The sequence below is a fragment of the Schistocerca gregaria genome, chromosome 1, assembly GCF_023897955.1.
Source record: "Schistocerca gregaria isolate iqSchGreg1 chromosome 1, iqSchGreg1.2, whole genome shotgun sequence".
Classification (NCBI taxonomy): Eukaryota; Metazoa; Arthropoda; class Insecta; order Orthoptera; family Acrididae; genus Schistocerca; species Schistocerca gregaria.
Window position 1 is genome coordinate 1183046542 of NC_064920.1, and position 14955 is coordinate 1183061496.

The window sequence follows — 14955 nt, forward strand, 5'->3', positions numbered from 1 at the left end:
TGAAACGTCAACCACGACCTGCAACAAATGATGATGCCCAAATAGGTGTTTTAGCTACTGTCGTAGCTAATCCGCACACCAGTAGCAGACAAATTGCGCGAGAATATGGAATCTCAAAAACGTCGGTGTTGAGAACGCTACATCAACATCGATTGCACCCGCACCATATTTCTATGCACCAGGAATTGCATGGTGACGACTTTGAACGTCGGGTACAGTTGTGCCACTGGGCACAAGAGAAATTATGGGACGATGACAGATTTTTTGCATGCTTTCTATTTAGCGGTGAAGCATCATCCACCAATGGCGGTAACGTAAACCGGCATAATATGCACTATTGGGCAACGGAACATCCACGATGGCTGCGACAAGTGGAACATCTGCGACCTTGGCGGGTATGGTGCGGCGTTATGGGAGGAAGGATAATTGGCCCCCATTTTATCGATGGCAGTCTAAATGGTGCATTGTATGCTGACTTCCTACGTTATGTTCTACCGATGTTACTACAAGATGTTTCACTGCATGACAGAATGGCAATGTACTTCCAACATGATGGATGTCCGGCACATAGCTCGCGTGCGGTTGAAGCGGTATTGAATAGCATATTTCATGACAGGTAGATTGGTCGTCGAAGCACCATACCATGGCCCGCACGTTCACTGGATCTGACGTCCCCTGATTTCTTTCTATGGGGAAAGTCGAAGGATATTTGGTATCGTGATCCACCGACAACGCCTGACAACATGCGTCAGCGCATTGTTATTGCATGTGCGAACATTACGAAAGGCGAATTACTCACTGTTGAGGGGAATGTCGTTATACGTATTGCCAAATGCATTGAGGTTGACGGACATCATTTTGAGCACTTATTGCATTAATGTGGTATTTACAGGTAATCACGCTATAACAGCATGCGTTCTCAGAAATGATAAGTTCACAAAGGTACAAGTATCACTTTGGAACAACCGAAATAAAATGTTCATACCTACGTACGTTCTGTATTTTAATTTTAAAAAAAACCTACCTGTTACCAACTTTTCTTCTAAAATTGTGAGCGATATGTTTGTGACTATTACAGTGTCATCTATCACAAAATGAAAAAAGTGGTCCAACTAAAACATTCATACTTTGCGTACTACACGAATTAGTAATAAAAAATCGGGGATCCTACTTAAAAACAAAAACAAAACCGCAGTTGATATCTGACCTATGGCAGCGCCATCTAGCGGGCTAACCATTGCGCTAACTGGTTTCCCCCTTCAAGCTAGACAAGTTTCGTTCTTTATAGTTTTTTCGTTTGACACTTATTTCGTGAGATATTTGGCCCGGTGACGAACAATGTACCACCATGTATTGTGCATCAAACGTGATTCCGTAAGTAATGTACAGTTAGTGTTATAGTATGTTATATGAATTTATTAACAACTTTCCAGTGGTTAAGTTTGTCGGTACACTATAGAGCAGCGAAATAATTCCTTGGCCTGTATAAAACTAATAAGATCAAAAAAGAGTTTATAAATTTATGTACTCGTGTAGTCCGTTGCCCCGTGCTAGCTTTCCTAGTTTATACACATCTAGTTTATACGCATCTTGCGTGTCAGATCTCTTGACTGTAATTGGCATGGTACAGTTGACACTGATAAACGCGTGCACAGTGTACTGCAGTGTTTGTTGTTATTGGTTATGAAGCTAGGAGGTAGACGGCACAACATAGTGCCAGCACATAATGTAATCCCCTCCAATAGCATTAGTAGTTCTGTCAGTCCTAACGAACGTATGTGATGGACGAATAATGGCAAACAGCATCAACCACCATCTTCACCTACATTTGTACTCCGATAGTCACTAAACGGTGAGCGGCAGAGGAAGGGTACACGTTAGGCCAGAATCATCCCCCAGCGGCAGAAGGAAGGCCAGAATCACCCCCCCCCCCCCACCATTACATTCAGTTCACGGATGGTGCACGAGAAGAAATATGATCTGTACCCCACTGTATTCGCCCGAATTTGTCTGCTTTTGCCTTCGTGGGCATTACGGGAGTTACAACTTGGTGAAAGCGATATGCATCTGGGCTCCTTTGAAAACATGGGTCTTCGAATTTTGAGGGCAAAGCTTAACTCAGCCCGAAAAGGGGCATGAAGGCCCAATGGTACCGACCGGAGGCCACAGGCGTCACTGGATGCGGAGATGGAGGGGCTTGTGTCCAGTACATCGATCTCCCGGCCGTATGTCAGATTACGGGATCGGGGCCGCTACTTCTCAGTCAAGTAGCTCCTCAGTTTGCCTCACAAGGGTTGCGTGCATCCCGCTCGCCAACAGCGCTCAGCAGACCGGATGGTCACCCATCCAAGTGCTATCCCAGCCCGACAGCGCTTAACTTCTGTGGACTGGCTCGAACCGGGACTACCACTGCGCAAGGGCGTTGGCATTTTGAGAGTAAGGATCCATATAATCATTAGTCACATTGATTCTAGTGAAGCATGCCGTTATTCTTGTAATGTATCAGACTGGAGTTCGAGGAGCAACTCGACGCTCTTGATTTCAATAAACAATCTGCTCACGAAGCAAGCAGCTCTTCATTGAACTTTCTGCTTCGATAATCTAACCTCTTACGGGACCCATAAAGACAAGCAGAACTCGACACTTTGTCCAATGAAGGTTTTGTAAACTATCGCCTCTGTCGGTGAAGTACAATCTACAAACGACGTCTTCCGTGCAAAAGTTACACTTCTTCAGAATTCTTACGATAAATCCTGGTCTTATTCATGTTGGATTTCATAAGTTCCCGTTGTGAACAGACCGTTTCAGGAAGAAGGAACAGCGATCAATCGTGAAGAATCTGAATGTTATTGAAGATCTACTTCAACTATAGAATAGTCATCATCAGTGCATAAAGCACATAGTGTGGACACATTGACATAAAGTTCAGGAGCAGGTAGACCACAATTTGAATACAGAAATACATATAGCAGTCATAACAAAAGACAGAACTAATGGAACCAAAGTTGTCGAAATCTAATAGCCGGCCGGAGTGGCCGCGCGGTTCTAGGCGCTCCAGTCTGGAACCGCGACCACTGCGGTCGCAGGTTCGAATCCTGCCTCGGGTATGGACGTGTGTGATGTCCTTAGGTAAGTTATGTTTAAGTAGTTCTAAGTTCTAGGGGACTGATGACCTCCAATGTTAAGTCCCATAGTGCTCAGAGCCATTTGAACAATTTTTTTGAAATCTAATATAAAACGTTTGTATTAGACTCCGTCCACTGTTTTATGTTACGATATCGACCACTTTGGTCCCAATAGCTGTATATTTTGTAATGATTGCAATGTGTGTTTATGTATTCAAACTGTGGTTTACACGCGCCTGAGCATTACGTCGGTGTGACCACATTAGGTGTTTTATGCACTGATGATGACTATTTTACGGCTGAAATCGATCTGCAATAAAATTCAGATTCTTCATGAGTGATCGCTGCCCTTCCTTCCTGGAGATCTCAGTCCAACATCTGCCTTTCTCAGATTTGTTTGAGTGTTCCAGCTTGACAGATATTCCTAGATATCTGGTGTTTGTGGAAGATTCCAGTGATCGACTGCCGATCGTATAGCCAAGCAGTATGGGACCTTTTCGTCTCTTTGCACGCATTACGTTACAGGTATGTATACCGGAGGTCGGATGCCAGTCCTTACATCAAAATCCCTCACTGAATATGGCACACTGGAGTGGTCTGCAAATTAATCATAGGCACTGCTCCAAAGAACGTTGAAAGGAATTTTACGTCAAAACCTCTGCTCTCCTTGCTAGCTAAATACTGATGATGAAGATGTTGTCACCACTCGGTTTCAAGCTGGCTAAGTCATTGTCAAGCACAAGAGCATATACAGTCTCAATAACGGGAAAAATGATTGTTTACAATTTATTTAGTCAGTATTATTGCCTTCTCTTTCCCTTAGTTTCACTCTGAGTGGTAGCTGGGTTTCAATTACGAAGCTGAAAACTCAATCAAGCGCTCTCTATTTACCGAAAACGTCCATTAGTTGTTAGGTGTTGTTCTGGTCTTCAGTACAAAGACTGTTTTGATGTAGTTGTCCACGCTAGTCTACTCTGAGCAAGCTTCTTCATCTCTGCGTCACAAATGCAAGTAACATCCTGTTGAACCTCCTTACTACACTACTGTTTGGAAAAAATGAAACGTCAAAACTGAGAGACGTTATCGCAATGAAATTAATTCCACCGATCAGGGACACGACTCTACACAAATGATTGGCATTACACACCTGTATATTCACTGGGACTGTGGAAATTCAGTACTGGGTAGCGCCAGCACGTGCCCCAATCAGAGCCACTAGACATCATGGCCTCCCTGCACGTCAGCAGGGGACTGTTCAAGATGGTGGAGGCTCTGTAATGGTGTGGGGCGTGTGCAGTTGGAGGGATATGGCACCCCTGATACGTCTAGATACGACTCGGACAGGTGACACGTACGCAAGCATCTTGTCTGATCACTTGCATCCATTCATGTCTATTGTGCACTCCGACGGACTTGGGCAATTCCAGCAGGTCAATGTGACACCCCACACGTCCAGAATTGCTACAGAGTGGCTCCAGGAACACTCTACTGAGTTTAAACACTTCCGTCCGCCACCAAACTCCCCAGACATGAATATTATTCAGCATATCTTGGACGCCGTGCAAGGTGCTGTTCAGAAGAGATCTCCACTCAGTCGTAATCTTAACGGATTTATGGACAGCCCTGCAGGATTCATAGTGTCCGTTCCTCCATCACTACTTTAGACATTAGTCGAGTCCATGCCACGTCGTGTTGCTGCACTTCTGCATGCTCGCGTGGCCCATACACGATATTATCCGTTTCTTTGGCTTTTCATTGCAGTTAAGAAAATGGTCACACGGAGGCAGCTCGGGACTATAAGGCGGAAGGGTACGATAAAGATGCGGGATGCGTTTTTATGTCAGGAGCTCTATAACAGCGTTACTAACATGAAACCTGTAACTGTCGTGATGAAGCTTCCATCACCCTATGAGGTTCCTTCATGTTTTAGAAATGCGATCGTTCAGCAGACACTTCGGGACGTTCTTACAGTAATCTGCAGTGACTGCTTGACCATAGCCTTATTGGCCGACTTCTGCACTCGTGCTCTTTGCGGTGGGGGTAGACATGTTGCACCCATTCTGTGGTTATCTGCTTCATCTTTGGGTCGTAACAGTACAAACACGTTTCATCAACAGTGATGATGAAACTTCCTGGCACATTAAAACTGTGTGCCGGACCGAGACTCGAACTCTGGACCTTTTCCTTTCGCGGGCAAGTGCTCTACCAACTGAGCTACAAGCACGACTCACTCCCCGTTCTCAAAACCTTACTTCTGCCAGTACCTCGTCTCCTACCTTCCAAACTTTACAGAAGCTCTCCTGCGAAACTTGCAGAACTAGCAACCCCGAAAGAAAGGATATTGCGGAGACATGGCTTAGCCACAGACTGGAGGTTGTTTCCAGAATGAGATTTTTACTCTGCAGCGGAGTGTGCGCTGATATGAAACTCCCTGGCACACAGTTTTAATCTGCCAGGAAGTTTCATATCAGCGCACACTCCGCTGCAGAGTGAAAATCTCATTCTCGAAACATCCCCCAGGCTGTGGCTAAGCCATGTCTCCGCAGTATCCTTTCTTTAAGGAGTGCTAGTTCTGCATGGTTCGCAGGAGAGCTTCTGTAAAGTTTGGAAGGTAGGAGCCGAGGTACTGGCAAAAGTATAGCTGTGAGGACCGACCGTGAGCCGTGCTTCAGTATCTCAGATGGTAGAGCACTTGCCCGCGAAAGGCAAAGGTCCCGAGTTCGAGCCTCGGTCGGGCACACAGTTTTGATCTGCCAGGAAGTTTCATATCAGCGCACTCTCCTCTGCAGAGTGAAAATCTCATTCTGGAAGAGTGATGATGTTTTGCCACCAAGCACCATCCTCTTCCTTATCACATTGCTTCCAATATAGGCAAAGATAGACGCGAGTCTGCGTCTGTTGTGGAGTAACTAATCGCAGTACCCATCGTGTGCACACACTAGAGACATTTGCATATGTTCTTTTAAAACTGAGTGAGTGCTCCCATCTGATATCCATGAATGTGTGCAAGCTGTATCACAGTGAGTCTTCAGTCATCATAAATAACGTCATCTGTTGTGTTGATTGTTGTTTCTGTTGTGGCAAAAACAAGTGCACCCCACCTCTCCCCGCCTTTTTTTTTTTTTGAAAACATGATGGCAACAGAAACATGCTAGATGAGATACTGCAGAGTCCCCACAAGCATTCTTCAGATCGTCGTAGCATTTTTATTCAAGCGAACACAAAGCTTTATTGCATAGCACTGTTCACTTAAATCAGCCATGCAGATGTTTAGATCATATCATAGAATACATCCACTCTCATAGGGTGCCAACACTCAACTTTCGACTGACAGAGCTATCGCTGTGAAATTTGCAGTGCCTAGCAATTCAATGGCGCACGGACAGATGGCGGAAGTAGGCACTCAAGGAAAGGAAAACGGTTCAGTGACAGTGCTTACTGAAGATCCCTCGAATGCACTTTTACGTATCTTTTGGGGTATGTATGGACTTAGGTCCGTATTGGATTTTGTTAGATAGTTTTACGAATTTAAACGTTGTATTTGGTTGAGATGCGAGTATCCAGGCTTCGACCAACCAAAATAAAGCAGGTTAATCCCTATTTTTGTGAAGTGCAACCACATGGGTAAATATAAATTTTACACTTGCCTAATGACAGGATATTATGCTTACGCAGGGTCAATTTAAGGCCCAAGAGACGTAAGTTACTGCTTTGGACGCCAAGCGCAGAGGAACCCCAGAGGAGCCATAACTGGAAGACTTCTGTACAGGACGTATCACAGTTTGTAAAGGGCGCTTAGGTGGCCGCGCGGAGAGGGCGCCAGAGGAACCACAACTGTAAACATTTCTATACAGGGCACATTACAATTTGTAGTGGGCACTTGGTGTGCCAGTTCGAGAGGGGCGCCATAGTGCAACACTCGTATATAGTCTGAGTCACAACTAGCAGTGAAAACTGACACGGCTGAAAGCTTCTGAGGGAAAGAAGAGGTATGGGTGCGCCAAATGATAAGTCGCTTGTGTGAAAAAATGGTCTCGAACCCGCCTTGTGTTTATGTTCTGGAACTGGTCATACTAGAGCATTCTCAAAGAAATGAATGACCTATATTACAATCTGTTTGATTATTATTATTACACTCCTGGAAATTGAAATAAGAACATCGTGAATTCATTGTCCCAGGAAGGGGAAACTTTATTGACACATTCCTGGGGTCAGATACATCACATGATCACACTGACAGAACCACAGGCACATAGACACAGGCAACAGAGCATGCACAATGTCGGCACTAGTACAGTGTATATCCACCTTTCGCAGCAATGCAGGCTGCTATTCTCCCATGGAGACGATCGTAGAGATGCTGGATGTAGTCCTGTGGAACGGCTTGCCATGCCATTTCCACCATGCGCCTCAGTTGGACCAGCGTTCGTGCTGGACGTGCAGACCGCGTGAGACGACGCTTCATCCAGTCCCCAAACATGCTCAATGGGGGACAGATCCGGAGATCTTGCTGGCCAGGGTAGTTGACTTACACCTTCTAGAGCACGTTGGGTGGCACGGGATACATGCGGACGTGCATTGTCCTATTGGAACAGCAAGTTCCCTTGTCGGTCTAGGAATGGTAGAACGATGGGTTCGATGACGGTTTGGATGTACCATGCACTATTCAGTGTCCCCTCGACGATCACCAGGGGTGTACGGCCAGTGTAGGAGATCGCTCCCCACACCGTGATGCCGGGTGTTGGCCCTGTGTACCTCGGTCGTATGCAGTCCTGATTGTGGCGCTCACCTGCACGGCGCCAAACACGCATACGACCATCATTGGCACCAAGGCAGAAGCGACTCTCGTCGCTGAAGACGACACGTCTCCATTCGTCCCTCCATTCAAGCCTGTCGCGACACCACTGGAGGCGGGCTGCACGATGTTGGGGCGTGAGCGGAAGACGGCCTAACGGTGTGCGGGACCGTAGCCCAGCTTCATGGAGACGGTTGCGAATGGTCCTCGCCGATACCCCAGGAGCAACAGTGTCCCTAATTTGCTGGGAAGTGGCGGTGCTGTCCCCTACGGCACTGCGTAGGATCCTACGGTTTTGGGGTGCATCCGTGCGTCGCTGCGGTCCGGTCCCAGGTCGACGGGCACGTGCACCTTCCGCCGACCACTGCCGACAACATCGATGTACTGTGGAGACCTCACGCCCCACGTGTTGAGCAATTCGGCGGTACGTCCACCCGGCCTCCCGCATGCCCACTATACGCCCACGCTCAAAGTCCGTCAACTGCACATACGGTTCACGTCCACGCTGTCGCGGCATGCTACCAGTGTTAAAGACTACGATGGAGCTCCGTATGCCACGGCAAACTGGCTGACACTGACGGCGGCGGTGCACAAATGCTGCGCAGCTAGCGCCATTCGACGGCCAACACCGCGGTTCCTGGTGTGTCCGCTGTGCCGTGCGTGTGATCATTGCTTGTACAGCCCTCTCGCAGTGTCCGGAGCAAGTATGGTGGGTCTGACACACCGGTGTCAATGTGTTCTTTTTTCCATTTCCAGGAGTGTATTATCGTATGCATCAATTACAGTAGTACACATTTAGCAAAACGAAGAAATATAAATAAAAATGGACATGTGAAGTTATATATAGTACACAAGTTTTAAAACGGCTCAGACTGCACTCGGATGTTGATGGTCTCGATCCAGCGGAGTGCCTCGTGGGATGCTTGATGGAGCTTCTCAATGCCACCAGGGAAACGTCTCACTGGACAGTCATTCACAATGTGGCTAATTGTTTGTGTGTCACCACAGTCACACACACTGTCACTTGAAAAGCCCCACTTGTGCATGTTGTATTTGCACCTACCCTCTCCAGTTTAACTGCACCCACACCTCCCTCGGTTGGTGGAAGCCTGGAACTGGGACTGTTGGATTGTCTACAAGTTCGTGGCTTCGAGTTCTTGTAGCTTGCCACTCACGTTTCCACTCTGCGTCCTGCTCGAATCCTGTGGATAGCATTTGGACTGCCATTTCATATGCTGGTGTTCCAGATTTGAGGCGTTTCCTGGACAGTGATAGCAAATCATCATGAAGAGGGATCGAGTTGTTTTCAGAAACTTGGTGACAGAGGTTGTAAAGAGTAGCCACTCGACGGAGGTCTGGTAGACAGATGTTTGAAAGCACTGGTAGCGAGCAAGTAAGAGTAGACCGGACTGTGCCACTAACTACTCAAATAACTGAGTTCAGTTGGACGTCTACTTTCATTACGTGGGCGCTTCGGAACCAAACTGGTGCACAGTATTCTGCTGCAGAGTATACCAGTGCAAGGGTTGCTCCTCGGAGGACTGATGTGGTTGCTCCCCACGTACTGACTGCCAGCTTTATCACAAGGTTCACTCGTGTTTGTATCTTCTTGGCCAAGTTGGAAAGGTGTCTTTGTATGTTAAAGTTCTGTCCAGAGTGACTCCCAAGTATTTTTGGCTTTCTTTGTATCTGACTGTGCCAAGAGGGCCGAACTGTGGACTGATCTTTGTTGATGAAAGGCTATTAGAGAGGTGGAACAGGCTTACTTCGCTTTTAGAAACATTTGGTCTCAGTCGCCATGTCTATTTCATCACTCACAATTAAGTTTTCACTCTGCACTGGAGTGTGCCCTGAGATGAAACTTCCTGGGAGTTTAAAATTGTGTGCCGGACAGAGACGCGAACTCGGGTCCTTTGCCCTTCGCAGGCAAATGCTTTAAAAGCTGAGTTACCCAAACACTAATCACAAAACCGCCAAACAATTTCACTTCCACCAGTACCCCATCTCCTACCTTCAAATTTCACAGAACTTCTCCTGCAAAACTTGGTGACTGACCACTCCAGGAAAAAAAGGATATTGGGGAGACATGGCTTAGGTACAGAGTGGGGGCATTTCCAGAACTATAAGCTCCCGAGTTCGAGTTTCGGTCTGGAACACAGTTTTAATCTGCTAGGAAGTTCCGTATCAGCGCACACTCCGCTGCAGAGTAAAAGTTTCATTCTGGGAACATCCCCCTGGCTGTGGCTGAGCCATGTCTCCTCAATATCGTTTCTTCCAGGAGTGCTAGTCCAGCGAGTTTCTCGGGAGACTTTCTGTGAAGTTTGAACAATAGGAGAAGAGGCACTGGTGGGAATGAAACTGGGAGGAGGGATCGTGATTCGTACTGAGGTATCTGAACTAGTAGAGCACTTGCCCGCGAAAGGCGGGAATTTGAGTTTCGATCCGGCGCACAGTTTCAATCTGCCACGAAGTTTCTTGTTCGACCATTTTTTCGAAGGTATTCACGGGACTTGTGCAATTTATATAATTTTTAGGTTTCGTTTTCTAAATCAGAACGTGACCTTTACAGTAACTTTCGCAGTAAAACGAGTTCTTCCGAGTCTAAAAGCATCAAATTTTACTACATTACATTTCTGAGTTCAATATTTAGGAAAATTCCCAGTCAAGATTCGATATTTAAATATTTTCAGAACCGGATTCGTTACACCTTCCCTTTTTTCACTCGCCTGTTAACAACACTTAACGCCACCACTCTCTCTACTCATTCATTCCGCTAATTACAAAAAGACAGGTACAGACCTGACACACGTTCAGGATGACAGTGTCAGAATAACAGAATCTCACCTGAACGTATTTAGACAAACAATGGTAAGTATAAATGAGAATAACTGGATGGGGTTTGAATCTTCTTCCCCAAATGTGAGTCTACTTCCTTAATCACTGTGTCACCATGCTAGGTCAGACGGCGGAAGTCTTGTCCAAAACGACTGAGCAAACACATCATACGTCATGTATGGGCACAAACATAAATGAGGGGCATTAGAGGGCATAATAGATGTTTCCAGAGGCAAAGAGGGAAACATGAAATTTTGTTGAGCCCAGAAGGTCATAACGAGTTTGAGACATTATAAATGAGACGAGGAGGCTTTAGCCCCACAAGGCGAGGACCGCGTGCGACAGGTCGTGCGTAGCGACTCACTTCAGAGTAGGGTATGGCTGCGTCCGCGCTGATCGTGGTCACGTTGCCGAAGTAGAACAGTCTGACGGCGTCCGCCACGGCGAGCTTCTCGTCCATGTCCCCCAGACGAAGAATGTTGTCGATGGCACCTTCGAAGTCTGAGTTCAACTCCGCCAGTGTACTATCGGGAATGTAACCTGCAACGGTTAAAAAATGGCTCTAAGCACTATGGGACTTGACATCCGAGGTCATCACTCCCCTAGACTTAGAACTACTTAAACCTCAAAAGTATTTTTTGCTCCTCATACAAAAATTTTATAAGTCAAAGTTCTTTACTCTTTGGAGACCTTTTTTAACAACATATTGTATAAAGAGGTCTAGAAACTGTAAATTTCTTTTGGCACTCTCTACAGAAACCCATATATTGTATTTTTCACTTTTTTATCTTTTTAGTTTATTTAGGCTTATTTTCTTGAGTAATACTCTTTACGGTAGTAAAAGTCATTACAGAGTTATTGAAGAACACTTCATCATTATTCAAAAATATTACAGATATTTTAGATTAACTACAGCAGTTAACATTGCGCAGTTTCTGAGATCACTTATTCATCGCTTTCTTCGGAAACGTCTTCACTCTTGGAACATATAACAGTTTTCTTGGCGACTGCTACGGTCGCAGGTTCGAATCCTGCCTCGGGCATAGATGTGTGTGATGTCCTTAGGTTAGTTAGGTTTAAGTCGTTCTACGTTCTAGGGGACTGATGACCACATCAGTTGAGTCCCATAGTGCTCAGAGCCATTTGAACCATTTGAACCAGTTTTCTTGCTGTGTTTACTGGATGTGTATCTCTTACAACTGTTGCAGATCATTCTTCTTTTCTTCACTTTATTATACTTCACTATTTTTGATTGGCTTTCACGAGAACACAAATGACATCTTCCCCTTCCTCCTTCCAGCTTCCTTTGCAGCGAACTTCTGCTTGATGTTCCGAGAATACCTCCCATGGCAGAAACCACACACTTATGGAGTTATCTAATATTCGTAGCCCTTTCTCCAATGCACAATTCCCTGAACTGTAGACCCAATTCTTGAAGAAAGACATCACTTATCACATTTTGCCTTATTCCACTGTGGGAGTTTGAGCAGAAACAATGCATAACCACTTAACGTTGCTATGTACACAAGAGTGTAGAAAACAGCAGCCACCTTCTCGTAGCACTCTTATTTGGAAACTTCCTCACCATTTGATCGATTGTGTCAACGCCGCGTCTCGTCTCATTATAATGTAAATGTATGACTGTTTTCTTCTTAGTATAAAAAAAAATTGTTCAAATGGCTCTGAGCACTATGGGCCTTAACATTTCAGGTCATCAGTCCCCTAGAACTTAGAACTACTTAAATCTAACTAACCTAAGGACATCACACACATCCATGCCCGAGGCAGGATTCGAACCTGCGACCGTAGCGGTCGCGCGATTCCAGACTGAATTGCCTAGAACCGCTCGGCCACCAGCGGCCGGCAAAGTCTTAGTATCAGTAGGTATACCAGTTTCAACGTCATAATGTTGAGTTGATAGAAACAGAAGATTTTTTCTGTTTTTCACCCGGGATGTACAAAATAATTGTGACTGGGATGTTTTCAGTACTAGAATCATTGAAAGCAAATTTCTCGAATGTAATTCTCTTCTTGAGATTTCTTTCAGTTCTTGGGGTATATGCTTCCTATTAGCTTCTAATGTTTCCAGGAGAGAATCATCCTCCATAAATCTCTGGCCAAATCAACTGAAGTGTAATACCAGTCTGTGGTGATATTTCGCCCTGAATTAGAAATAGGAACACCAGGTGTTTCACTGCAGTTGCAGCTGGATTTGATTGTTGTCGACTATCATTTTTCTTCCCTGGATACGGCACCATATCTGGTGTTAAGAGTCTGTGAGCATTCGTTCACATGTACCGTACTTCCCAGGTTTTTTCTTCATGAAGATCTTGAAGGTACCCCTGCACGGAACAAAGACATAGTTTCATCAATAACAGTGTGCATCCCAGCAGAATAATATGTTGGCAGTAATTTATTCATTTCATCAAATACCGGTACTTCTCGTATTGCAGCAAACTTGTCGTGATCCCCGCGCTCATTTCGCGTCTCTCTGTCATCAAATCTTACTACTTTAGTAAGCTGACGGAATCTACTCATACTAGCAGCATAAACGCACCTACCTGAAGTGTTAGACCATAAATCGGAAATAGGTGACTTACTGTCGTCATCCTTCCCCATAACAATAAGTAACCCTATATATGCCATGAATTCAAGTCTGTCAGTTTTGTGTAAATTCTGCCTCAATGCAACGTCTCAAAACACGCCAAATTGTTGTTGTATGCAGTTGTAGCTTCAAGTGGCTTTGAGCACTATGCGACTTAATTTCTGAGGTCGTCAGTCGCCTAGGACTTGGAACTAATTAAACCTAACTAACCTAAGGACATCACACACATCTATGCCAGAGGCAGGATTCTAACCTGCGAGCGTAGCGGTCACGCGGTTCAAGACTGAAGCGCCTAGAACCGCACGGCCACACCGGCCGACTGCAGTTGTAACTCCCGACTGGCACGACGAGTTGATTTTGAAGGACTACGTTGGAAAGCAGTTTGAATTCGTGCAACATTTTCTTCAGGAACACGAGGGCGGCCCGGACTCCTCCCTTTACATACGTATCCTGTGTCTAGGAACTATCGATACCATCTGCGAATGTTCCACCCATTCGGAGCATCAATTTGGTACCTCAACCTGAAACATCTTCGCAGTGTAATCACGGAATTTCACTTCGCAAACCCGAGACACAAAATGATTTCTGCTGCGGAGTAGCCATTTTAAACATATGACGGTTACCAAGCAAAACAGAAGACAGCTGACATCTAGCGGCTATTAATAAAAAATAGACAATGCATTCGTTTCTCCAATAGCCAAGCCGAGGTGCAGGGATCGATATTTTGGACGAAATAATACTTTGTAATACATATATTCTTTTTGAAACTCCCTGTACTCTCATGTTGAAGCGAAGTTGTACCTGAACCAAATCACAGAAGACAGCTGACATCTAGCGGCTATTAATATAAACTAGACAATGCATTCGTTACTCCAATAGCCAAGCCGAGGTGCAGGGATCGATATTTTGGACGAATTAATACTTTGTAATACATATATTCTTTTTGGAACACCCTGTACTCTCATGTTGAAGCGATGTTGTACCTGACCCAAATCAGTTCCCCCTCCCCCCCTCCTGTCATTAATTATTTCTGTTTTGCCTAAGTGGCTACACGTACCTTCCGAGACGCCCAGTTTCCCCTCTCCGGTGGTGACGCCTGTGAGGAGCGGCAGGTGTGTGAAGTTGCCGGCGATCGCCCACGCTCCCAACCGGCTGTGATCCGCCGTCATGAAGGCACCCTCCACATCTGGCTCAGCTGTTATCTGGAACTCCGTGCCGCAGCTCTGCAACACAGCACGTTCTGCTAGTGGAATGACCGCAGTCTCATTGTTATTGGAAATACTCCACTGGAACTCTGTGCCGCAGCTCTGCAACACAGCACGTTCTGCTCGTGGAATGAGCACAGTCTCATTGTTATTGGAAATACTCCACTGGAACTCTGTGCCGCAGCCCTGCAACACAGCACGTTCTGCTCGTAGAATGACCGCAGTCTCATTGTTATTGGAAATACTCCACTGGAACTCTGTGCCGCAGCTCTGCAACACAACATGTTATGCTTGTGGAATGAATGCAGTCTCATTGCTATTGGAAATACTCCACTGGAACTCTGTGCCGCAGCTCTGCAACACAGCACGTTCTGCTCGTGGAATGAATGC

At 45.8% G+C, this 14955-nt stretch overlaps 1 protein-coding gene across 1 annotated transcript in view; it reads right to left on the reverse strand.

The window, feature by feature from the left end:
• The window catches only part of LOC126316969 (juvenile hormone esterase-like), an 82830-nt gene that overhangs the window by 18318 nt on the left and 49557 nt on the right, over positions 1-14955 (reverse strand). The window contains exons 7-8 of the mRNA XM_049993037.1: positions 14418-14583; positions 11120-11295 (exon numbers count right to left, since the gene is read on the reverse strand). Coding sequence (XP_049848994.1) covers positions 11120-11295; positions 14418-14583 — 342 coding nt within the window. The remainder of the gene's footprint in view (positions 1-11119; positions 11296-14417; positions 14584-14955) is intronic.